This window comes from Pempheris klunzingeri, chromosome 2 (genome assembly GCF_042242105.1).
Source record: "Pempheris klunzingeri isolate RE-2024b chromosome 2, fPemKlu1.hap1, whole genome shotgun sequence".
NCBI lineage: Eukaryota > Metazoa > Chordata > Actinopteri > Acropomatiformes > Pempheridae > Pempheris > Pempheris klunzingeri.
The window spans coordinates 18,150,655-18,177,017 of NC_092013.1; the positions used below are offsets into that span (position 1 = coordinate 18,150,655).

General features: G+C 42.2%; 1 protein-coding gene across 1 annotated transcript in view; it reads left to right on the forward strand.

Moving 5' to 3' along the window:
- The window catches only part of asic1b (acid-sensing (proton-gated) ion channel 1b), a 150,930-nt gene that overhangs the window by 99,927 nt on the left and 24,640 nt on the right, over window positions 1-26,363 (forward strand). The window contains exon 3 of the mRNA XM_070845225.1: window positions 23,723-23,873. Coding sequence (XP_070701326.1) covers window positions 23,723-23,873 — 151 coding nt within the window. The remainder of the gene's footprint in view (window positions 1-23,722; window positions 23,874-26,363) is intronic.

Genomic DNA, 26,363 nt, shown 5'->3' on the forward strand with positions numbered 1-26,363 from the left:
TGTCACAGATTCTTGATTATAATCAGCAGTAACTTAAAAGCCCAAATATCCTCAAGTAGTCCATAAAAAATAATCACAGAATGGGTTATAAGGTTATAAGGAGTATGTTGTGAAACATTTGTCTCTTAGCAGCGTATTTGATACGTATATCTTCAATATCTGTTAATACCTGACTGTGCCTTCATTAAAAAATGTTGTTAAAGAGAAGTTTAACACTGCGAATCAAAAGGCGTGTGCATGCCGGCAGGTTTCAGGTGTAGTTATTACTGCTGTAATGCTAAAGACCTGACTAACACAAACGACAAGTAATCATTTCTTTGTCGGGCCTAATGGGACTAATTATAGCCGCTATCAATTTAACTTGAACCCTTCTGTATCACAGCCTCCCACTGCATTGATTGTTCCCTCAGCTGACGCACTTCCATGCAGAAATTATAAACCAATGCTGTCTCACTGGTCTGTTGCTTTGTTACCAAAGCAAATCTAACATGTTCTGCATCGCATTGAAAAATGTTAAATAACAGGTTGATAACCGGCTATTTACAGAAAAACATCCGCCGTAAGACCCTTAACCACAGCTTAAAAACAGCTATTTTGGACGTCTTTCTGGCCCATTTTGTTGTGTACTGGTGGTATAAACTGGGTCGACACTGATTACGCAATAGCACGCTGTGATATTTTAAGTGATGTTACGAAATGTAGATCAGGTGTGATGTTAGATTTCAGTACTTATAGATGAAGGGGATGTTTAAATGCTCTGACTTCCATCTAATCTGCGTTGTTTTTTCCACCTATTACAGACAGGTGCATTCCAACTACAAACTATGTTTTATATTGAGTGCAGGGTGTAGCAGTACCTGTACAGTAGATACACCTCAGTGTTGAGGAGGGCGTTAAATAGCTTAGCATACTGGATGCATACTCCCAATATGTCAATTATTGATCAAAGTTAATCATATTAAACCTGGGAGTTGTCATAGGGCAGTCTGGGAAATCACAAACTGAAGTAGACACAGATGAGATAAGCTGGAGGAGGAATGATACAGCAATAAAGCAACTGAGGGTAAAAAGAGAGGCTAGGTGAGCTATTCTCTTGTGGCACTTAGGAAAGGCTTAGTTACGTATAGAGGGCAGGGTAACTCACTCTATAGCAAACATTATGTATTCCCGCTCAACTTTTCCTCTGAACAGTAAATCAATAGTGTACTTATTTTGCGTAATGTGGTAATTGGCAGCGGCACTGGTCCTGATGTGGAGAACACTGAATTCCTGCTAGTGCCTGTTTATTATATCAGCTAAAGAGCCACTAATGGCCCGCAGACTCTATTGTTGGTGTATTGAGAAGTGGAGGGAAACGGAGTTGAGCTGATTGATTGCTTTCTGTTTCTCTTAATCTCTGGGGCTTTCACTCCCCCCCCCCCCCCCCCCCTCTGTCTGTCTCTCCGTCCGCCATCTCTGTCTGGTGTTTGTGCATGTGAAAGTATGTTTCAGTCTGTCTGGCTCAGGGACGGGTCAATAGCGATGCTTGGCTAGCGTCCTGCAGATACGCGGTTCAGGTTGCAGCGATTCTGTCCCAGAGCAGAATGTGAGCCCCCCTCAGCGCAGTGATCCAAATCCCTGCTTCCTGCTCCATCCTCAGCCCATTAGCTACAGCTTGCCTTTCTCCCAAGCTCAGCATTGTCAACAGAATCAGCCAGTGGCTCTGGTTACGCCCTTCTCCTGTCTCCTCAAGAGCATCAGTCTGTGTACCTCGGGCTCAGGCTCTGACAGACAGACAGATAGGCAGACGGGCTGCGAGGGAATATTTTCAGAGAAAGGAAAATGAAATGCCAGAGCTGGCCCAGCCATCTGGCTCTGAGCTGTAAATACTTGTTATGGTTTAGCACTTCTTTTAAGCAGCCACTGGGAAGAGATTGTATCAGGAAAAGTGTGATGTAATTATCTTCAAACATATGCCATGATGAATTAGCTGTTAGTAAATGATCTTTTAAAAAAAAGGAGCACAGTAGATCACAGTGTGTGTTCACCAACAAAGAACAAAGATTAACTGAATATAGTGCCGCCAATGCCGAGTGTGTGCCAAACTCAATTTGTTCTTGTCATTTGTGGAGCAACAGTTCCTCTACACCTTGTGCAATTTAGCTAATTAAACTGTCACTACTTCAAATGGAAATTGATTTTTTTGTGCCTCTGTTTGCAATATGTAGTCATTTTGTGATTTATTTGATTTTCCATTGTGCAACCCAAACGCATTCTTTGGAGCTTGATCTATGTTTTATTTTTGCCGTTTCACGATTTGGTTTGAAGTCCAGATCCATCAGGTGACACTAGCACAGCAGCACATTTGCCCACATTGCTGAAGTACATGCATCAGTGCCGAACACTGCCTAATGTGTCGGTTTAGTTGTTTCTCTTCCTCTGCTACACCTGACCCTGTGTGAGCAAACTGGCCCTGAAGTAATGGATTTCAAATTTCAGGTTATGGAAATGAGCTAGATTAAGTATAGACTCTGTCAGAAAATGGCCATTACGGTGTCTGTGTTTGAAAAAGCTCGCGCTGCTGAAATGCCTCCTCCCCTCTGAGAGGTGACGGCACCGGGTCGTTAAATATTTATGGTGACACTGAAATCCACATAGATGTCTGCGACTTTCTCTCATCTTCGCTGCCATTATTAGCTGTTTTCAGATCAGAAGTTCGGAGGTGCCACCTTTCATGTATATCTATAGCTTATCACATTTACATTTTAGCAAGAGAGCAGAGTGCAGAGCTCAAGAATAATTTTGCATTCACTTACATTATATCATATTTATGTATATATATAATATATAATGCATAACAGGAAGGCTTCTCTTCTCTTAATCTCCAACAGTCTGATTATCTAATTAGTGAAATTGGTACCTCTCATAGATACTCATCTCTGTTTTGTTTTCAAGGCTCTCCAGTGATTTATTTTGCTTGCCAGCATGAATAATTCCACTTATATCAAGCAGTGATCACAAGGGGGCAGTGTTTTACAATGATCTCAGAACCTAAAAGGGCTGTCATAGGGGGTCTGGGCACTGAGATGCTGCATGCTGTTCTTTTTCTCTTTTTGTTTACGAGAAATCGCCCAAAATGTTTTCTTAATCCCATCTCTAAAGACCCCTTTGATTCACACAACGGTACAACATCAGACCATCTGAGATGTAATGACCAGTATCCAGTTAAAGCTTTGTGTAGAGGCAGAGCTGCTGCCAGTGGAAACACAGTGGTTGCTTTTTTTTTTTCTGAAAGAGCTGTTTTCCGGAGGGATTAAACTCTATTTGTGTGTTGTGGGGATTAAAAAATAAATATTACAAGTCAAACATGAGCTGTTTGTTCAGTGTGGATGGCCTTGGCAGAAACCCGTCCCTCATTCTCTCTCTTCTCTCTTCTCTCTCTTCTCTCTCCCTCTCCTCAGATCCCACACTGTTTCTGTACATGAGGGACTTAGGCCCAGAAGGAGAGACACTGTGGCACTCTGTCACTATGTCCTATCTCTGTCTCTATCCAAGTGACGGGTCGGTGTTTTCAAATGCAGCCGTTTTAATTAAATCTCTCATTAGTCTCCTTGGGAGGATGGTGACGAGACACGCAGCAGCACTCACTCCCTCTTAAGATGAGGCCAATGGCATATAAAGACTGGGTCAGTTAAAATGTAATGATACCGCACGTTGCTACCTCTCTGCAGTATCAGCCAACACTTCATAACGCAGATGCTAATTAATCATCAAAGTGGCATAAATGAAATAATAGAACTTTCACTTTACTCTGAGAATAAGATAAATGGCGCCTAATGATGTGAAAATGAGGGATATACTAGTCTTGTTGGAGCAATTATATATGAATAAGACATATGACAAGTGTTCTATGCAGGGCCAATAGCCATTTACTACAAGCTAATTAGGCTGATGAGAGGGCCTTAATGGCTTCCTACAGGAGTGTTCCCCGGTACTTAATATCAGAGCTGAAGTAAAACGTTTGGCTCCAAATGGCAGAATGGATGTCAGAGGAGCTGTAAGGAGAGAGGTGGTGTGTCCTTTTAAGAGCTCCGGACTCTGGCTTAGTATTCGTTTTCTTTGCGGCCCTGTGTGTCTTTCTTCCGAACTCCTTGTGTGTGTGTGTGTGTCCACATGCCTGCATGAATGTGCAGACAGACCATCACATTTCTTTAACAATCTCTGTATTTGAGAAATTATATATTACTGTCTGTGCTGAAAAAAAATCTATTTTCATCATTGTTCAATTTGATAGAAACGTACAGAAACGAGATATTTAAGAGGTGTGTGTGTGTGTGTGTGTGTGTGTGTGTGTGTGTGTGTGTGTGTGTGAACTGGTGTTAGCTGCCTCTCCTCTCCAGAGTTTCAGATGACTGCGTCTATTGAGGTCAGCAGGACTCCATGAGGACGTGAGTGGCTCTTTGTAGCAGAATGTGGAATCAGCAGGACGCCTTATCTCAGCCCTGATATGTGTGTGCTGGTCTATGAATGTGTGTGTGCAAGAAAAAGAGGCACAAGAGAGAAGCCAGAGACAAAGGGTATAATGTTTTTGCCTATATAGTCTGTGTGTGACTTAATACCAGTTGTATCATCTCAAATGTGCCTCTCAGTAGTTGACTCTTGCTCGGTAACACTGCAGTGAGATTTAATGAAAAATTTGTATTGATCAGCGATTATATGGACCAGAGGCCATGAAGAACTAAAAGCTGCATTCATCATTTTAAAGCAAAGATGGAAGTGAGCTCTTTTACTTATGTAAAAGTGGTACTACCACAGTGTAGAAATACTCTGTTATACATACATGTCGTGCATTCAACATTTTATTAGCAGATGTTAATGTTTTAACATGAAAATATTGAAAGTAAAAGAACTCATCATGCATAATGGCTTACTTTAGGGTAATATATATAATATCATTGGATTATAATTGTCAGTACATGGTAGAAGCTTTATGTTGCAGCTGGTAAAGATATGGCTAATTTGAACTAATTAATGTGCTGCTGAGAAGCAAGTAACAAGTATGATATTTGCCTCTGAAATGCAGTGTAGAAGAAGTACACAGTAGGATAATATAGAAATGCTCAATAAAGTATAAGTGCCTCATAATTGTAATTGAGTACATTACTTGAGGAAATCTACTTAGTTACTTCCTACCACCGATTTAGGCCACTAGGTAAACCTTAAACATTTTTCAGGGCTGGCAAGCCAACACAGTTGCTTTTTACCCATCAGCAGACATGGAGCAACATTATCATCCCATGGGTGTAATGTTCTGGCCACCTGACAAATAAAGTGCTGTTTGCTGTTGGGTAGGTACAGAGGGATGCAGTGGGCTGTAAGAAAAGTGGGGGAAAAATAGAGGCATCTCTTCACAGCCAGTATGGTCAGGAGGAACTGTTACAGCAAACAGTGTCTGTTTCCACATACAAATGTCAGACTCTGTACTTAAATGCAGATTTAGATTTGAGGTGGAAGAGTGGCGTAGGGCTCAAGGGGCTGCTCTTTCTCACACCATAATATCGCAGGCTCCCTTTAACCACTGGTGCAAACATTTGCACTCTACAAACATTGTCATTTGAGACTCTGAACACATATCTGCTCAGTCACTGTGAGATGGTCTGGATAAGCGCAGCGGCCTTAAATGTAAATGGGTTCAAAATTGTAAATGAGCCTGCCCTGAGCTAATGTTAGTGGAAGGTGTATTGATTGAGCGGTCGTTGTTTCATCCCAGAATCTCCGAGTCAATCTCACAGGTCTAGTGCTGTTGCCTTTGGGCAACACTAGAGATGGGGCTGATTGTATTATTCACCTCTGCAACCTAATAATCACAGCTGATGCAGATCTCAACACCAGTAACGTCTGCATTTGTAGCAAAGTATTACAGACATCAGCGGGGAGGTGTGTGTTCTCGGTTCAACCCCCCACCTCTTTTGTTCACAGGTTTATATCAGGACATTACGGTTCAGGCTGCTGCAGACCAGGAGTTATTAGGGGGGAAAAAAGCAAATAATTTATGCCAGCAATTAGCAGCTGTGTCTGCTACTCACCTTACACACCCTCACGCAAGCACACATATACACAACACACTCTCATGGAAGACATCATCCGTCATGTTGCTTTCAGTAAATGTATCTCCAGCGGGACCATTATACTGCAGACTGAAATGAAATCAAAATGAAAGATCCATTTAGGTGCAGCCCACCATGCAGCTGGCTCTGGACCGTCTGTCTCATCCTCTGTGGCAGTCTGATCTTCATCTGTGTGTGTCTGTGTGTGCACAAGCATGTCAGTTTTTCAAGGGAGTCGGACTACCATCGACCCTCCTTCATTAGTCCTGCTTTCAAGGCATGTCTGACAGCCCCTTACACGAGGTGTTACACACACATGCACTCGCGCACACTCACCTCTGGCCTGCAGTTTAACAAGCTGCCAGTGTGTAAAGTGCTGCAGGGATTTTATAACAGATTTTTGGAGGCCAACCCGGAAATTAGCACCGCCCTGGTTCCCTCGACAAAAAGCCAATGGGATTTTTCCTTCGGGTTTTGGATTATTGTAGAAAATCAGCAAAGGTTTATAATATTGAGTCCGCATGTTTTGTACTTTTATGATATTTGAAACTGAAATGAAATCGCCAGAGGTAAAAAGCTGAGATTTGGCTATAAATGAACTACGCCGCGGTTTCATGACCACTAAGCTACACTGCAATTTCAAAAAACAATGATTGTAAAATACAATAAACTTATAAATCTGCAAGTTGGAAACATCCCTGACACCTTCTGTAGTCTCACGTAGCCACTTGTTAGCCACCACCTATTTTAAGACGTGTCGAATTCATGACGTATTTTGTGTCATAGAACAAAATAGTGAAAATACTTGAAGCTTGTGTTTCAGGACTCATTCCTGCAGCTATCTGTTTGGTGCAAAAGAATGGTAAAGGAGAACAAAGGCAGAATACAATTGTTACATGCACATGTGTAAAATCTGGCAAAGTAACTTGAATAAAAGCAATAAATTTGAGCATTTTGAATAAAATTGAGTGTTTGATTGTTTTTCCGTCTGACAGAATATGCTGTTTAATAGCAGTTGATAAGTCTGTGACTGTAAGCTGTTCCTAAGCTGGGTAGGGACTGAAATTAATAGGACGTGACAGGATATCTCCTGAGGATCTCACTGGCTGAGAAGTTCTTGATCGTACTCGGGCCGAATTAAAATTCAAAAGAAAACTCAATTTAATATTATAAAAGGGTAAGACTTGTATGATACAACTTGTCCCTTCAGGAGGGGGTTGAAGGCGCTCAAGGCGTTTATTTCCTTTAAAGGAAACTTGATTGAAAGGATGTATATCTGCAGAAGAAGAGGGAAACTTTGTTCACACTGGTGCTCTTTCAGTTTGATGTCAGTTCAAAAGTGTGCTCACTAGTTACAGTACAGGATGAGTGTGTGTTTTATGTTTTTCCTTCCATGCTTAATCATAGCAGGGCTTACGGGAGGGCTGCATGTGTGCGTAAAAGGCAAAGCCATGGGGATGGCCATTACCCCTGATACCCAGAATGTTTTCATATAGGTGGCTCTTCCCTCTTGATTTTGCTGGCAGCTGACGCTGTAAGTTTAGTCTTCTTCGCTGCAGTAAATCCAACCTCGATAACCGGCATTACAATGTTTTGTGTTGACTGCTCCACTGTGTCCCAGCCACTGGGGCGTCTGTCCTTGACTGGCAGCGAGGGGAGGCTCGCAAGGTCAAGCCCCGGGTCTGCAGTCACTCTTGTAACAAGCTCCATACATGCTCTCCTGCCATTAAAATGTTTTGATGAGGATTTTTCAGTTTAATTCAGCAACACTGTCAAATGCTTTAATTTCTGTCAATCAGTCAAGTTTTATTTTTATAGCACACTGAGAACACTTCTCAGATTACACAGAAATAAAACCCACAGTTCATAAACTACTGTTGTCATAGCTTTTAGTCAGGTGGGAGTGTACCAGTTACCTGCCTTAGCTCCACCTCGTGGGCCCATTTTTCTATTAGCTGGGAGTCAGGCAAAGTCGGGCACTTCCATGATGGTGAAGGTGGGAGCTGCCCACTGAGTTTCACTTTGGCTCTTCAGAAACTATGGGTGACGTCACCCATAGACATCCATGTTTTATACAGAGCTGAAGGCAGGCTATGTTTAGCTTGGCTTAGCATCGAGGCTGGAGGCAGAAGGAAACAGCAGCGTGGCTTTCTCCAAAGTTCAAAAAGAAGGCTAAGCAAATAAGAACATTTACAAAAATGTTGAACTACCCCATATCTGGGTTTTTTAATGTTTGCTTGAGAGATAAAGCTTTAATGTGTAACGCACTCAGTCTTGGACCCTTCCACAAAAGCCCCTGGCCACCACACCTGTACATTTCCTAAACTACCACTGCTGTGTGTGATTATAACAAACTCACGATTTTGAGCGCCAGCACAGGACAGACACCTCCACCACTAATAAAACAAATGGTCGGATTTAGTTTTACAAGAAGGATTCATTTGTGAATGTCAGACAGAAAAGGGCCGTTTATTTCACAAAGGGCCATTCATTCATTCCTCCCTGAGCGGCAAATAGGAGGCATCAGGCCCGTGGGGACTGGGAGACTGTTTGCTATAGCTAGCGTCCGTACTCTGAAAGTCATTCATCAGAACCATTTCCCCTTTTCCAAACTCTCCCCAGCTCAGCTGTCATGATGCTGCCAGGATGAATTAGCTGTGTCATCCTGTGTTTCCCTCTACAGGCAGGGATACTCACACTGCTCCGTGGGCTGTAAATATAAATCTGCCTCATCTAGTCACAATATTTATATAGGAAGACTCCTGAATCCGTTTTCAGATTAATGCATTGATGTTTCATGGTACCAACACTGTACATGGTGATGCTGCCACACTCAGTCCTTTCACAACATGAAATGAAATAAAGTGGCTTTTGAGTTCATCCTCTCACAGTGTTCTTAGGTTAACAAAGCTCGGTATCCAATTTATTGTTACCACATGCCAGCTATACACAGTATGCTGGCCTGTGCACACTGGAGAAATATTACTGTAGTTTATTTTTTTCAAGAGTTTTCAGTGCAGCACTGTGTCTCCCAAGGCAGTGCTTTACATGCTAGTTTTAAACAGCTCAAAGGCTTCACACTGTGTCTAAAACCGCCCTATAGCTTCTCTAGTGCACTATCACTGTAAAATAGGTCAACATGGGCTTTTAAAGATACAAATTTTAATATTTTATACTCAGCTTGCCTGTGCCCAATATGTTTTGCTTATATTCTGCGTTGGCAAATGTAACAAATTTCTGTGACAAAAACATACTAATAGTGTGTTTTTCTGACATTCAGGATGGAAAAACTTCTGAAACAGCTTGTGTATCTTTTGCCGCTAAAAACCAATGAGCATGTATATTAAAAAACACAACTGATCACATCACATTAGACGTAGAATAAGTGTTGCTGAGTACTGTAAATATTAGCAAAAATGTATAAGCCACAGCATAGTGATGAAAGTCTTGTCTTAAATCAGTGAAAATATAAGTAAGTATAACAACAACTATAGCAATGATTCTTCTGGTTTAGCAATATTTGAAGGGCTACTCCAGAAATGTTCATAAATTAGTCTGACCTTCAAGAGACAGATTACATAAAACAATGGTCAAAATCCAAGCGGTAGAGGCTGAGGTATTCTGACATTGCATGGGTCGTGCTCCAAAAATGCTTGTTACTACATTTCCCATAATGCAAATATGTCTCTTTGATAATGGTCAGGTTTCAGAAAGCTCCCCCTGAACTACAGAGGACATTATATAGCTATTTTAACAGGCTTAGTTGTAGATGGAAAGGTGTATTGAAATGTGTATAATTGGTGGAGCGCCCCTTTACGTAGAAGTTTCACAGGTTTTGATTAGTACAATAATTCCGCCAATGAAAGCCATTTACCAATAAATATTGTCCTCTATCTATAGTGTACTGTTTAATGAGGCTGTGTAATGTTAAATACAGCAATTTAGCATGTTTGTCTCCACACCTGGACTTTGCTGTGTTCAGATTTGTCAGATTCAATTACTATTGTTTAGAAACCAAGGACATGTGTTCACACAATATTCAATGTCACTACCTCTGTGTTCACAAGCATGCAGTGAGGTCCTGAGCTCCCTCCACCGACTCTCATCTGTCACATAGTTTTTACAGTAGTGGGGCGCTTACTGACACAGAATTTAATTCACCCTTATAACCCAGCAGATTGAGAGGCCGCTGGAGCTGTGGCCTTTGTGGCACTTCTCCCTTAGAGCACATCATGTAAACAATTATCCTCAAAATTGTCTCTGTAAATCACCACCTGCTCCTCTGTCAGCCCTCGCGGCTACAGGAGCCTGACTGCTGCTGCTCCCCATGTCTTCAGCCTGTTTCTCTCTCTCTGCTCTGTCCCTCGCCACCTCCCTCCCTTCTTCTTCTTTGCATGCTCCCTTGTGGATGCTTTGGCGCCAAACATTCCCAGCGAGAGAGAGAAGAGAGACGGCGGCAACCGAGAGAAGCAGAGAGAATACAGAGATCACAGAAAGAGAAGAGGAAAGAGGGGGGCAGAGTGGAGAACAAAGGCGTATGTGTGAGAAGGGTTGACTTAAAATGTTAAAACACACAATGGAGAATTGGCAGAGAGAGGTTGAAGTTTGTTTTCGCCCTAGTAAACAGACAGAAGGGTTGTACTGTAAGTATTGAGGGTAAACACATGTAAACACAGTATGCAGGTAATGACAGAGGCAGAGTTTACACGACCAAGTAGGTTTAACAGATAGCCGTAAGGAAAGAGGTTGTTTGACTCTACACATGTCAAGGTCCAGGCTGGCCACCCCCACCCCCATACGGACCCAGAATGACAGTTTGATTAACTGCCGAGTGCTTCGACATCCCGAAGCTCTGGCAAACAAACCTCTGTCATCAGTGCACGCGGTCAGACACACAGCAACGTGGACCCCAAAGACTTATTTACCCCTCAACGCCCACACACACCAGGCAGGATATTCATGCCGCTCCTGTCACTCCCCTTTTCTGATAAAGAATTATTAATGAAAAATCCACATTTATACACTGATTTGTTGTAGTTCTTTTTATGCAGTTATTTCTTTATTTCTAGCAGTTGGACATAATCCACTTTAATAAGCACTACGGTAAATTTATGAACTTAAATATACCACGTAAGCAGGCTGTATTACGTTATGTTATAACTTCAGCAAATTGCTTATCGCTTCATTCCCAAACCCTTTGAATAAAATATGTATATATGCACCAGTCGTGATCTTCGTGTCAGCATCTACAATGCACAACGCTAATGACTTGCTTTTTCCAACACATTCACTCCAGTGTAGACATGCGTGCATGTATACCTGAAGACCTCGGAAAAGGAAGAAAAAAAGGATAATGATTAAAAAAAGAGAGAGAAGCTAACAAAAAGACAGAAATGGCAGTCATTAAGGAGACTGAGAGAGAATCTTGCATGCGTGTAAAGCTACGTGTAAATACATTAATGGTGACAACTGTCCAGCAGGTAGTTCTGTGATGTGCGTCACTTTCAAATTTGCATCACAAGCGTGAAGGTGGCATTTAAAGAAAAGTATACAGCATGTAATTCTGCTCTTAGCATGACACACACTGCATGCTAAAAGGTGTAATCCAGGCTGGATTGCTGAAATGACTGATAAGATATGACGTCAAGTGGCAGCTATTACATTTCTGTGCTTGACTGTGCCTTTTCATTCATCTCCAGTTGGCTTTTAAGCATTCACTGCTTCACTGGCTTCAGTGATTGAAACCGAAGTCTTTTTCTCATTTAGGGGAACTGTCAAAGCAAAACTCCACCCAAAAAACAGCCATCTACTGATTACTCTTATTCACACGAGTTCCCAGCGATCAAGCAACTAATAATCTGTGGTGTTCAATAGCCTGCAATGGAAATTTGTGGCATCACTTTGAAATGGATACTGACATTTGTGGAGTGAGAATGTTTTCCGTAATTACACGCCTTTTTGTTTCATTGTGGTGCTGCTGACAGGTCTGAACTCCGAAATGTGTCCATAAATGCATGCTGTGCAGTGCGAGTGTGTTAATGAAAGTCCCCGTCAGCTTTACGTTTAACAGCTCAAAGATTTGTCTCAACAACATCGTCGAAATTACTTTGCAAGAGAGAGATTCGTAGTCTAAAATAAAGATTGGGCTGTCTGTGATTAGTAATGTCATATGTGTATTTTCCTTTAAGGCAGCAGTCTTGGGATGCCTGAACTCTTTAGTCTTTGAAGAAATACGCAAGCAGGCGTTTTATAGACTCAAAAGTTCTACTAGGGGAGTATACTGGCAAATCAATGGCCTTTTAGCCAAACGTCTGCCCTTTTCTTCTCGGTACTAATCAAGGGAACTGCCGTTTTTAAATGGGATTTATTTTTTATTTGGCTTTATTCACTCTTTGAAAAAGTGTGCCCCCTTTATCCATTAATAAATTCAAAGTTCATTTTGGGAACCAGTCAATCAAACACAAAGTTTATTTACATCTCAGATGTTTAAGTATTAATAGACTCGAGATATGTGCCCAAGGTCCCTGAACGAATATCCCTGTTTGCTTTTATAATGGCTTCATTAGTGAAACTCTTAACCGCAGTTTCACAGCAGCATGCATTTGTTATTCTGTTGTTGCTACACTTGTCGTGGGATTGTGTTTCTCTGTCAAGGCAGTACATCATTATCCCTTCACCCAGACGGATTAGCTTGTTGCACAGAGCCTCTGCTCTGATATGTCTCTCTGTTGATGAGCTGACTGGGGAAACGGGGTAGAACAAATGCAGTTAAATGCCAAAAGTGTCCAAAGTGTCAATTCTGATGCACCGCCCACCAAGCTTTTAAATCTAAGGTACTGAATAATCTATACTTGCCCCAAACGTTTATGCTTAGACTTCAGTTAGTCTTAAATTTGCTCCGAATCAAAAAAATCTTTCTTTGTGTGTCATGTTCCCTCACTTTCTCCTTTTTACAGGTATGCAGGTTCTGCACACAGCCACACTCAGTCCAGCACATCTTGATATCCATGGTATGACTCTCGAATGACGCCATCACGGGCCCACATTCCCCATGACACCTCGCTCATTAAAACATGAGTGACGACCCCTGTAGAAGACTTGATTGTCCTCAGAAGGGACATAATGACGGGCGTTACAGTAAATTGCTAGCGAGAGAATCGGAGTGAAAAGTACGAGTAAGCAGGCTGGTCCCTGTATGAACCCAGAAACACAGAGAGAGAGAGAGATATTACACTGCTGGTGGTCGCCTGATCTCATCTGTTAGTAGTAGTGCTTGACTCTCCTATCATGTACGCTCTGTGTGCACTGTCATGTGGCCTGTGAGTGGGTGAGGTATCGACTGGACACAAAAGCAGCCCGGTATTCCAAGGAATTACACCAATGTAGGAGGTAGTGTGTGACCTCTATGTGTGGAGATTGGGGTTGTGTGTGAGTCATGTAGGAGACTGGAGTTAGCATCTTTCTCCGTCTTTAACCAAGCGGTTCAGTTGTCAAACCCTAATCACGGCTTATTTTGCCATAACCACAGCCTTTTCCTGCCATAGTTGCCATGTGCAGGTGTAGCACCAAAGCCGTATTGTTATTTATATCTTGGATCTTATTTTTGTAGTCTTTTTTTTTTTTTTTATGTTGCAACATTACTAAAAATGAGCCTTTTTACAGGAATTATCAGTTGTGATCATACCTGCAGGGCTGTTCGGTAAACTGTTGTAACGGCTGAGCTAACTCACCCGCCAGCTGGGCTAGCGCTAGTCAGTAACAACAGCTCGCGGAGCTTCTCTATTTCCTCCGTCCTGTTCTGTTTACTCCATCTGACATTTTGGTCAATACTGGTTCATCTTTTTATTCAATGAAAAGTCATTGAGAATAAAGTCTACCTGACCGTTTGTGGGCTCCGTCGCTCATGGAACAAATGCTAATGGGATATCAGTCAGCACAGTTTATTCAGACCTACCTGTACCATTGACTGGTGGTGTGTTTCTCATAACTGTCTGCAAGCCTTTGTTCTTTTGTGGAGCAGTTTCTAGTCTGACAGAGGAGGTTAAAGACAAGGTCAGAACTTTGACGACAGCTTGCTATTGGTCAAATTTGTGGGTCAAATTCCAGCGAAGTCGAAGAAGTTGTGTGCAGACTTACTTCACTCTTTACTGCCCGGCCTGACTTCTTTGTAGAGATGTCACCATGTTCCTCAGGCCTCAGCCATTAAGATTTCAGGGAGAGAAAGACAAGAAAAATTGATTCCCTAAGTACATGTCATTCACGTTCCCTTTGTCCTCTCATTTACACCATTTCCCTCTCACCTCTTCGACCTCAGTCGCACAGTAAACTACAGTCGCACACACACACACTCACACACCGTCCTCATAAGTGGGAGCAGAGAGTGAGATTCAGGAGTGCATGGTGTCCAACTTTTTACTCTGGACTGGACCACTATGTGATGACAACCAACCAAGCATGAACTACCACTTAACCGACACCACCCCCAGAGAGAGGGATGGTGTTCGTAAAATGCTTCGTCAATGGTGCATTCGAGCCTCTGTCGCCTGCCTGAAACAGGTTTCCCTAATCACAGCCAAACTGGGGCACCGCAGGGTCAAAAAACCCATTAAATCCAAGTTATGGCTCTTCGAGACTTCGGGAGATGCTTTGAAGACGTGCAGCATGATTTGCATTAATTAATCAGCACAATCTTGACCTTTTTGTTTTCTCCCTAACATTTAACATCCTCCACCGAAACACACCGGAGAATAGACAGCGGGGAATGTCAACTAGCTCACACCTGAGTGTCAATAAAATGTTAGGTAGCCAGTGGACGTTTTTCTCGTTGAATCTGCAATACTTAAAATTCAACTTGAGGAACAGTAATGAAAGAGACTATAGTCTCTGCAGCACCACATCCTACAGGCCTAATGCAGTGTTCAATTTTGACAAAGAATACAAATTGCGAGCCAGGAGGGATTACTGTGGGTGTGTGTGTGTGTGTGTGTGTGTGTGTGTGTGTGTGTGTGTGTGTGTGTGTGTGTGTGCGACAGGCTTTAAAAGGAAGACAAATGTTCTGTAGTTTCTGAGGCCAATGATTTCATTCAGCAAACAGCACTGAGGATATTCTGGAGAGAGAGAGAGAGAGAGTGTGTGTGAGTGTGTGGATTGAGGGTGGAGGGAGAGGCGGAGAAAGTTATAAAATCAAGATAGGGAGGCAAACAGAATGAACATGTTATGACAAAATGACTGTGATTGTAACCAAATCCATCGTCTCTGGAGCATTTCTGCGGATTTCCAGAGCCTAACTGCTTTTAATTTTGATGAAATATCCCCAGGACTCCTGTTGCTGCACAGTTGTGCATTAAATCATTCGGAATAACTTCGCTTCCCCCCGGACAAGCTCAGGGAGCGCTGTGCGACTGACAAAATACTCCTCCATCAGCGCCACAAGCTGGTGCTCAGCGCCCGAGAGGACCGCGCAGAGCTGCGTGCGCTCCGCTCGCCCCTCTCTCTCTCTCTCTCTCTCTCTCTCTCCTTCTCTCTCCCTCTCTTTCCCTCTCCCTCTCCAAAGTCTCTGACAAACAGCAGCCATCTGAGAGCGCAGAGGCGAGTTTGGGCTCATTCACTGTGACCACGGCGGGACCGATGTTGAAAGCGCGCAAAAGGCTTCCTCCAAAATGTGCCAGAGCGACTCATCTGGATCGAAACCGAGACAGGGCTCCTTCGCCGAAGCCGGGAAGCTCTTCTTGAAACACACCACCTTGCATGGCCTCAGGCACATCTTCCTCAGCGGCTCCTACCCCCGGAGAGTTGCGTGGCTGCTGGCTTTCCTGGCGGCTCTGGCTCTGCTCTTCACCTGGTCCTCGAACAGAGTGCGGTACCTGCTCTCCTCGCCCGTGTACACCAAGGCGCACATGGTTTACGCCAAGCGGCTGGTTTTCCCCGCCGTCACCATCTGCAACCAGAACCTGCTGCTGCCGCGGCGCATGAAGAAGACGGACATATTCAGCGCGGGGAGGTGGCTGGGACTTTTTGGGAGGAACTGGCAGGTCTCCCCCGCTGCGAGGGAGGCGCTCACGCCTCTCAGGGGCGACGGTGGAGGGGGCGCGGGGGGCGAGCCGCCCTGGTCCCCGCTGTCACGGATTCTGGACTTCAACCACTTTCTTCCTCCTCCGCGGGAGTCCCAGCCGTCCATGAGGCAGCTGCTGGACCGGCTGGGACACCAGCTGGAGGAGATGCTGCTGTACTGTCGGTACCAGGGGGAGCTCTGCGGGCCGCGCAATTTCAGCACCGTGAGTGTGTCGCCAAAGTTCAGCTCTTTGTTTTAACTCCCCCACCCCCTCCCAACAGGTTGATGCAGCTTCTAGAGGCGGATGCAGCTTTTTTTTTTTTTTTTTTTCAATTATTTCGCTGAGTCAGAAGAGGGACTCTTCGTAATTGCCTTTCAGTATGTTCTGCGTGTCGCCTAGATAGATATTAACTCTCAATGTAATTAATTTTCCTTGAACACATGCAATCACCGGGCTGCACAGAATGCGCATTCCTCTGCGCTGATTGAGCTTCAGTACTCCAATTAACTCTCTCTCTCTCTCTACCTCTCTCTCTACCTCTCTCTGTCTCTCTCTCTCTCTCTCTCTCTCCACCTCTGAAGCTCTCCCTTATAAATATAAAAATGCTGTGTTGCACTCCAAAGTGGTTTATCTTATATAATTGGATTTCAGCCCACAATATATCTCCATAATATTGCTCTATTATGGTTTTGCTAAATTGACTGACTTGAAGACACTGGTGTCGGTGTGATATTTGCATTTGAAATTTATCACAGAATGGCATTTATTTCATTAGCTCTGTTCTTTCTTCACTCTCTCTCTCTCTCTCTCTCTCTCTCTCTCTTGCTCATTTACATTCTCTTTTTTGTCTCAACCCACAGACACACTGTGGAGAAACTATGATTGTAAACACAGAAATGAATAACAGACAATATCAGAGGCTGAATGATTTTATTGGCGATGATTGCACAAGCCAGCAGTGTTCTGCGTTCACCATATGGTCTGAAGGGGTCCCTCCGCTGTCGTCCATCACTGCTGGATCAATGTGCACACAGTCCTATGCTCACAGACCAGTCTGCCACTAATGAAGAGTTTTGATTCATTTAGCATCGCTTTACAACACTCCCTGACACTGTGATGGAAAACAGTTAGCGTTGGCCTCATTGGTAAACTGCAGCCCCATTGATTACACTCCCATCATCGCCTGAAGAACAATGTGAAAAGCAGCAGTCCTCTCTCTCCCACCTCATTACCCAAATTTGTTTTCAGTTAAGTAGATTTTCTTCTGGTGTTAGAAACACAGTTTGATGCTGGGAAAATGTTTTTTTTGTTGTTTTTTTGCTATTTACAGCTGGCATGACTGAGGGTTATTTTATGTTGTGAGGGAAATTCTTAATCTGAAACCGCTTGCCTCGGTGGCAGCCCTCAGTCTCTGTGTCATCCATCCATATCTCCAGATAATGCATCAAACAGATGCTTTCATTTCCTAACAAATTTGAACGCAACGCATCTAGAACCATAAAACAAGTTATCACAGTCAAACACATTTCTTGCTACCAACATCTTTAGGAACGCTTCATGTTGTGCAGAGTCTTATAAACGGCGACCGAGCAGCAGCGACATATTTCGGAGGTAAACATAATGCAGAGGTCTGAGTTTTGGGGATATTTGCTAGTGCATAGATAATCGATGACGCCGTGCCTGGCCTCAGGGCAGGCAAGACGAGTCGCTGGCATGAGTCAGACCAATAGAATCAGTCACACTTGAGAAGTTAGGTGTGGAGGAGGATGGTGAGCCTGTCTTCATACAATAGGTTTCAGGATGTATTGACTTTTGTACAGAGCCCTTCCCCCAATGTTCCCGGGTCTCTCCTGAAACTCTGTAAATTTGGTCCACTGGTCTCATCAACCAAACCTTCCCTTCCCGAACCTTCTTTATTCGTGCTTTAACAGCACACATGTTTAATTCACATCGAGCAGGCCTCTTCCCACTTGCAGGTGTCATGTATTGACTTCTTTTACAAAACCCATCTGCGAACATGCAGTCAGTGTCTGTCCCTCCTGTGCAGCCTATTGATTGACCAACAGGTTCTCACTAAATCTCACTGTGAGGTCTAACGAAAGGTTGGTTTCCTGTCTGGGTAATCAGTGTAATGGATGCTTTCTTTGTAGATTTTTGGATGAAATGCTAAGAGAAAAACCCTAAAACTTTTAAGCCTTGTTGGAAAACTACAGCTACTGGCAACAACTTTGTATTCATGGGCTTGATATGTATTTGTTTTTTGGTCTTTATCTGATTTAAGTAGCTTGCCAGAAATTCAAAGCTACAGTAACTTATAACCTTTGCCAGCGGCACTAAGTGCAACTTGTTTTGTATTAGCAATAAGCAATATGACAACGTGATTAACATAATATTTTGTTTGTTTAGGCTATAAACAGAGCAACTAGTGTCTGAGTGCAAAAAAACATGACTATGCGCAGGGCACAGTGTGTTTTTTACTAGAAAGTTCATCTGACATGGCAGAGTTAATGTCAAAGAAAACCAACATGGCAACATTTTGGATTCAAAGCCAACGAAAGAGGCGAGCTGAAATACATAAAACGAGGTAACAAATAAACACTGCATGAAAAAAGTCATGGCAAAAGGTGATAATACATCTAACTTCCATCCCCACCTTTGATGCCATGCCTCTGTTGCTGCACAAGGAGCAAGGAGCTCCCCAACAAAAGAGGGGCAGCTTTAGCACTACTACAATCAGCACTACAATGACATTCATGGACTCTCATTATCTTCCACTCAGGGTCGGCAAAGTCATGTGTGACATCCACCAGTAAAATCTGGTGTAAATGGTCCAATCAGGTATTTTCCTTAGTGTCAAACAGGTCTAAAAACGTTTACATCAGTTTCTTTCACCTGCATCAGCTGATGTTTTTGCCATGTGGGGGCAATACTACAAGCTCTAAACACAACATTAACGTGTTATCATCTTAATAAGCTGTCATGGTTGTTTTCAAACAGTATTTACACACAGAGCAACTTTAACGTTCATTTGGGGGTTGTGATTCTGGCCACCTGATGACTGTAAGTCCAATATTCCCTGTCTTTTAGCTCACTGATCAGTGCAGTTTTAAAGGTGCAGTGTGTGGGATTTATTGGGATCTACTGGCAGATAGAAATTTTATAGTCATGATTGTGTATAATCACCTGAAACTAAGAATCATTGTGTTTACGTTGAACCACCGTGTTTCTACAGCAGCCCAGAAGGGGCAAACAGAGCCTTTGCACTTTTACGTTGAAATAGCAGCTTAACTTTGGTGGTGCAAATGCAGCGGTTGGAAGACAAAAAAGATGAAAAAAAGAAAAGGAGCACCATTTTGTGCTGTGAAAAGTTTGGGAGCCCAACTTTCGACAGATGAAGGAACCTACTTATTGTTTAGCACAAGAAAAAGCAACGGGAACGTGAACTGGACACCGTAGATTCTCCTAAGCACTTGGAAAGGGTGGGGTGACTGGAAGGGTGTTTAGTTGATTGCAATCTGCAACGTCACCACTAAATCGTGCACACTGCACTTTTAATGACCTTGAAGAGGAAAATGCAACAATATTCGTATCTACCAGCAGCAGCATAATTAGTCCATAAAGCGGTGCAACCATGCACATTTTATTCAACAGGTGTGGTTCCTCTGATTGTCTGAGTGGAAAAAATCCCTCTTTACTCTCAGTGGGGGTTCAGAGGCATTTTGGAGAGTGTGGAACAACAGATGGACTCAATCATCCCCGATAATATAATGTAAATAATATGTGAAATTGTATTCGTAAAGGTATCAAAACACTCTCAATTCGTGGTCCATTTAGTAGCTGTTTCGAAGCTGTTGCAGTATCACACATTCTCACATGTTGACAGTGTTGGCAACCTCCCATGATTCTGAGCACCTTTAGAACTTGTCGTTCCTATTTTTAGCTGAGTTGATTCTGTGTAAAGCAAGTATAACCCACACAAATGTTCATAGGTGTGTGTTTTTGTAGCTGTCATGACACATTGCACCTTTGTGCTCAGCTCTGATGGAGAGGGTGGGGAAGTGGTTCCCTGGCAACTTAAGGGAACAGCTTGTGCATCCTTGTCACATTGTCATGTGAAGGATAGCCGAGGGCCATCTCAACAGTCTCGGGCTGTCTGTCTGTGAATTATTTATCGAAGAGAGAGACGATGACATTTCTACGCCCTGTTATAACGAGAGAGGGTAATATCTCTCTCAATGTTTTTTCCCCATAGGTGGAACCGATTTAAATATTTGATTTCTGCATTTACAAGTTAAGAAGACCCGGTGGTTCTCGTTTTAAATGAAACATATAGGGCTCAGTTATGAGTAGTGTAAGAACCAAATGCAGCACCAGGTTTATCCCCTCAGAAAAGCCAGTTAGGCATCACAAATATATGCTAACCTCTAACCTCAAGCAACGCAGTTAACAGCAACAAGTGTCAAATGTTTGCTGTAACTGTCTAGAGCCATTTAAGCTATTTAATACTGCCCTGGTTGTTCCACTTATGTTAGAACTAGCAGGGGTGGGGTTTCTGCCTCTGGTCAAATATTGCACTTCTCCAAAATAAGAGAGTCAGCAAATCAATAGACAGACATGAAGAAGCATGTTCAGGCTTGTGCAAACCTCAGAGCTACAGAACACAATGAAGATCCCGACTCCCCAAGGTCACCACAGGCACCCACTGCTGCTACTTTTCACTCAATGCAGCCAGCACAATCTCCTGGTTACCACAGCAACTCTGACTACAGGCCTTGTCGCTCACAACATTATCAACACGTACACACACATATGGCAAGAAGGGGCGGCTGCACACATGCACGCAAATACTGTACACAATACACACGCTCTCCCATGTAAGCGCGCCCATTGAAATTCTCGTTCAGATGTAGCGCGTGCACACTGAGAAACAGATGCTCACACTTCCACACAATCACGGACAATCTTATCACTGTTTTCTTGATGTGCATCTCTGCAAATGCTATTCTCTTTTCAGCGTGAGCAGCGTTGCCTCTGTCTCTGAATGTTCAGACTTGTCTCCTGAAAAATCAGTCTTGGTAAGCTGCAAACGGACAAAACCTTGGAAAGAAATTGTCCTAACAAATTGTTTTAGACTTTTATGTAGAAATGTGTCGTGTTTGGCTGTTCCGGGGTCTAACTGGGAACATCTGTGTTTCTAAAGGGCTTCAGAATAAAAGCAAAGACCTTTTTTTGCATTCTTATTGTGAGACATTTTATGCAGCTGATGCTGGTGGTGCCGTATTATCACAAGATTTCCCTGCCTTAGATCCTAAAGAGTAATGATGAACATAGGTGTGATTATGATGAGAGGCGACTGCAGGACTAAGATAGATTTCATGGGCGTTTTATTGATGTTTGTATCCTGCTCTGGAGTCACTGCACATAGGCGGGTGTTGCAGGCACCGCTTTTGACTCAGTTTTGCCACTTAAGTACTTGAAAGGTCACATCTTATATTATGTCCGAATATCAGAAGGCTTTGTAATACCCTTCACCACTCTGTGTCTTAAAAGCTGCTGTATTGCGTCCTGGGAGGCAATCGTGTGATCGAATGATTTGTGCACCCCTATTTCGCACACACTTCGGTGAACAGGATTCACATTATACTAACTTTTCCTTTGTGAGACATGGCTGCAATTTTCCAGGCTGTGTGCATCTGGTGTTTGTGACATTTGAATAATTTGTCATGAGGTGCTAACGTCAGACTCATAAGTCACCCAAGTGATAAACGCCTCCTTGTGTGTTCCCAAGGTCTTCGTAATGCATTCACAAGAAATAAAGCTCCGACTCTTTTATGCAGTCTCAGCTAAAAAAAAAAAAGCCTTTTGTACAAACTATCTGTGTTGTGATGTAGTTATTTGTACTGCTATCTTACATCAAAGCCATGCCTCTATTGTATGTTGTGAGCACAGAAGACAAAGAGACGAGGACAAAAAGAGGGAGACTTACTCACTTATTATTATTTTTCTGCTCCTATTGTCATCTCTTCTCTGCGCACGCCTTCTCCGCTTCCTTTTACCATTTCCTGATATGAATGTCAAAATGTTGAAGGTTAATAATAAGTTAATTGTGAGCTAGGATGCTTTGATACAGGGCTCACAATCACTAGAGGAACGGTTTGTTTTGGATCCTTGCCATGTTTTTCCATTTCCTAATGTCTATGATTTGATTACATATCCATTAGTTCACTGGCAATCATGTCTTTGTCAATAGGTCACAGTTCCCTGCTATGTTCTACAGTAGCAAACACTACTGTGCAGCATGTGACCCGATCAGCTAAAAAGACAGAACACCCTACAGGCATGTAATCTGAGGGCAGGTGTAGCTGGGATTTGGCAAGACTGCACCATGTTCATTGAACTGCAGATTTGTGTCACACTGTGGAGATAAAAGTGAAAGCGGAGTATGTTGAGCTCGCTTGATCTGCCTCCTTTTTTTTTTGAAAGAGGCTTTGAATCCAGCTAGGAGAGAAAAATGGTAAATTCTATGATTGTTAGATTAGAGCTGAAACATTTAGTCAACTAAAACAAAAATGCCAAAAATTCACTCATTCCAGCTTCTTGAGGGTGAATACGTGCTGTTTTATAGCATAATAACTGTTGACTTGGGTATGTGCAGGACATTATACTATACTACATACTATTTTCTGACATTTTTAAAAAAATCAACAGATTATAATGATATAAATAATTGTTGCATTTGAGATAATCTGTCTTGCAACAAAACATTATTTTCATAATCAATAGATCTGGCAATTATTTTCTTGATTTGTTGATCAATCACTTGATCCATAAAAATGTCACACAATATTAAAAAATTAAGTTAGATTTTCATGTGTCAGAGCTCAAAGTGATGTATTGTAAGTACTTGTTTTATCTGACCAACAGTCCAAAAATGTTGCGTTTACTGTCATATGTGACAAAGAAATGCACATTGAAGAATGTTTAGCACTTTTGCTTGAAATGTATTTAATCAATTATCAAAATAGTTGCTATTGATTTATCAACTAATAGCTTCAGCTCTAACAATAATAATTCTTATTATTATTATTATTATTATATTGTAGAAATGATTACAATCTCTAATATATTGATAGTTTATATCTGGAGAAAGAAAGAAAGAAGTTCACTTTTTGCAAGATTTACCTTATTGCCAGCAGTTGTTGTTGTGCGTGAGACTTCTCAGGCACAGGATATCCCACTCTAAAATAAAAGTCATGTCATATTCACTTAAGCACACCCTGCATCATGCATCACTGGCAGGGGTGAAGGCTCAGTTTGTCAGCAGCATCTCAACAAAAAGACCTCTGAGGTCTGTGGCTGACAGCGTAACAACAACGGGTTACTGTAGGTGCTTTACAGCTGCTTTTGAAGCAATCCCCTGCCCGGTAATACCTTTATCTCCTCTTCTTAAATGTGTACAGCTGCAGACTTTCCTTTTGGGTCAGAACTGAGATTCAGACTTAGATGCAGCCCAAACGCTCCCTTTCATCTTGTTGCGATCAGCGATCACTAAAATCCCTGTATTTGTCTCTTTGTGTGTTTCAGATATTCACACGCTATGGGAAGTGCTACACCTTTAATTCAGGCCAAGATGGACGACCCCTCCTTGTCACGATGAAGGGTGGGATGGGCAACGGCCTGGAGCTGATGTTGGATATCCAGCAGGATGAATACTTGCCCGTATGGGGAGAGACTGGTAAGCTTTTCCTGGAGGATGCATCACATGAAACACACCCGTTCCCGGTTCTGAAGACCTCAGCTAAACTCACAAAATTAGTTTATTTTGGCCCCAAGGCGAAGACTGGAGTTAAGAGAGATTTTTTAAAAACAACTAAACACGAAAGTAGCCTGTTCATTTCAGTGCCAGTGCTCTGAGAAGTCTTAGGGGATATAACCTATCACAGAGATCCCCTTCTTACCCCTGAGATAGAGAAACACAAGCTTGATTGCACTCATGCAGGCACTTCTGATGTAATTGTGAACCTCGAAATCCATTTAATGTAGTGAGCATGTGCACACTTTGGACCAAATCGTAAATTCAACTAAAATATGAAATGCTCTCCACAGTTTAATTGATTATGAGTGATGATCCTGAAAAATGCACCGTCTGATCTTTTGAAATGCACCTGCTGTGTCCACGGAATGTTATCGACTAATCTGTATAAAAACAGATGGATATTGATCAAGAAAACTTTATTTCATTGTAATATAATTGTGTCACTTGTCAGTGAGGCTTCAAGTCCACATGAATCAAACAAGAGCAGAACTATTTGCCAGATATAAAATCAATACAGCCCACAGACGCCTCCATTCAGGGCCGACCCCTCATCAACATCGTCGACTCTCCTCTGTGCTCCTCCAGGAGACCCTGTGACTCTGAATTTAATGCAGCTGCATATGCTGCATTGATGTGTTTGCATCAATATTTTATATGCACGGGGCAATGATTGTAAAGAGACAGTTCACGATGGTCGCTGAAACACTCTGCTCACGATCATCATTAAACATGAAGCACAAAGCTTTGATGTAACTATAATTTTTAAATGCAGTATAAAGCTGCCTCTGCTCTGAGCCTAAATGATTTAATAATATTAATAAGTAATGCTCTTTATGTAAGATCATTAAATGGTTAAACACTGTGGATGGGATGGAGATGTGGAGAAACCGAGTGTAATATCAGTAACTACAATACACACACTGTCATACATGATAATATATATATTATTTTAGTGTTGTTTCATGATTGTTTATATCATTTTCACAGATTTTTGTTTTGTTTTTTTCGAGGGGATTTGAGGGCAGTTTTTTTTATATGTTTTGTTTATAACGCTCAATGACAAAGCAAAACGTTATTGTCTTCAGATCAGGAAAAGTATCAACCACTCACTCCTTGAATATCAGACTTTTATTATTTCTCCAAAGACCTCCATCTTGTGTTGTTAAGGCCAAAATGGTGCAAATTAGTCATTGATTAGTCCTATTATAACATAATTTATTACCTTTAATCTGGCTGGGTGCCATGCAACACGTAGTTCAAACACCTGGGGCCTCATTTATCAAAGCGTGTAAGTTCTGAATCTTGGCATAAGAACCAGAAAAATGGCATCTATTAGACATGAACACAATAAACAGTGATGAATCTCATGTTGTGCTTTAACAAGTGGTAATGTTCAATTTGGCTATCAGAAATAATTAATAATTATCAAAGATAATTAATAATTATTAAAATAAATGAACTTTGATTAAAGTCCACCTCGATTGGGGCACCACCTCGAAAAACGAGGAAAAGACAGCCGTTTTAATTGATTTAGTCTCATAAAAATACTAAACTATCAATTTGGAATTATGTTTTATAATTAATTTAATAATTACTACCAAAATTACCACATTGATAGCTAGCTGAAGGATTTTTGGAGTTCTTGACAGTGTAGAGGTTGGCAGTGTCCACAATTGTACAACATTAACGGAGACAGCAAGTATTAAAACATTTATTAAAACAGAGCAAAATTCAGGGACATCATTTGTTATGCATTAAGGACTTGTACTTCGGTTGTAAGTACGGCTGAAGCAGAGTAGGTGTTGAAGACATCTGCTGTTGCAGAAACAAAATCAATCAAACAATCTAACTAAATCTCTATGACTAAACTAAAATAATATGAGTGTAAGAGTGTATGTGTGTGTGTGTGTGTGTGTGTGTGATAAGGCTGAGGAATGTGAGATGGGTCCCACAAAGGTGGGGGAGAGAGACCAAATGGTGATGGCCAGACCCCCTGGGGTGTGGGTCAGAGGCAGACAAAGGAAAGCTAAGTGCTGTTAGCTTAGCCTTGTCCCTCAGTGGCCTGTTGCCAGACTGTGTGTGTGAGAGAGATAAAGGTGCAGGTTAAGACAGGATGGTTAGTTTGTAGGCTAACATCAACTAAACTTAATGGATGCACAGTAATCTACAACACATCACAATAATCAAACTCACTGAACATTAAAACAAGTCAATACATTAACAAGGGTAAACCATGTATGCAGTAATGCTATGCTAATTATGCCCAGTTAGAGTTTGTTACCAGTCCTTAAAGGGGTAGGAGAAGTGTCCTTGAGGGTGCTGCTTTCTCAGCTTGTTGCTGGAGGAAAGGTGTGGTTCGTGTCCGTGCTGTGGTTGCAGGCTGGAGGAATCCGGTCGCTCCTTTGTTCC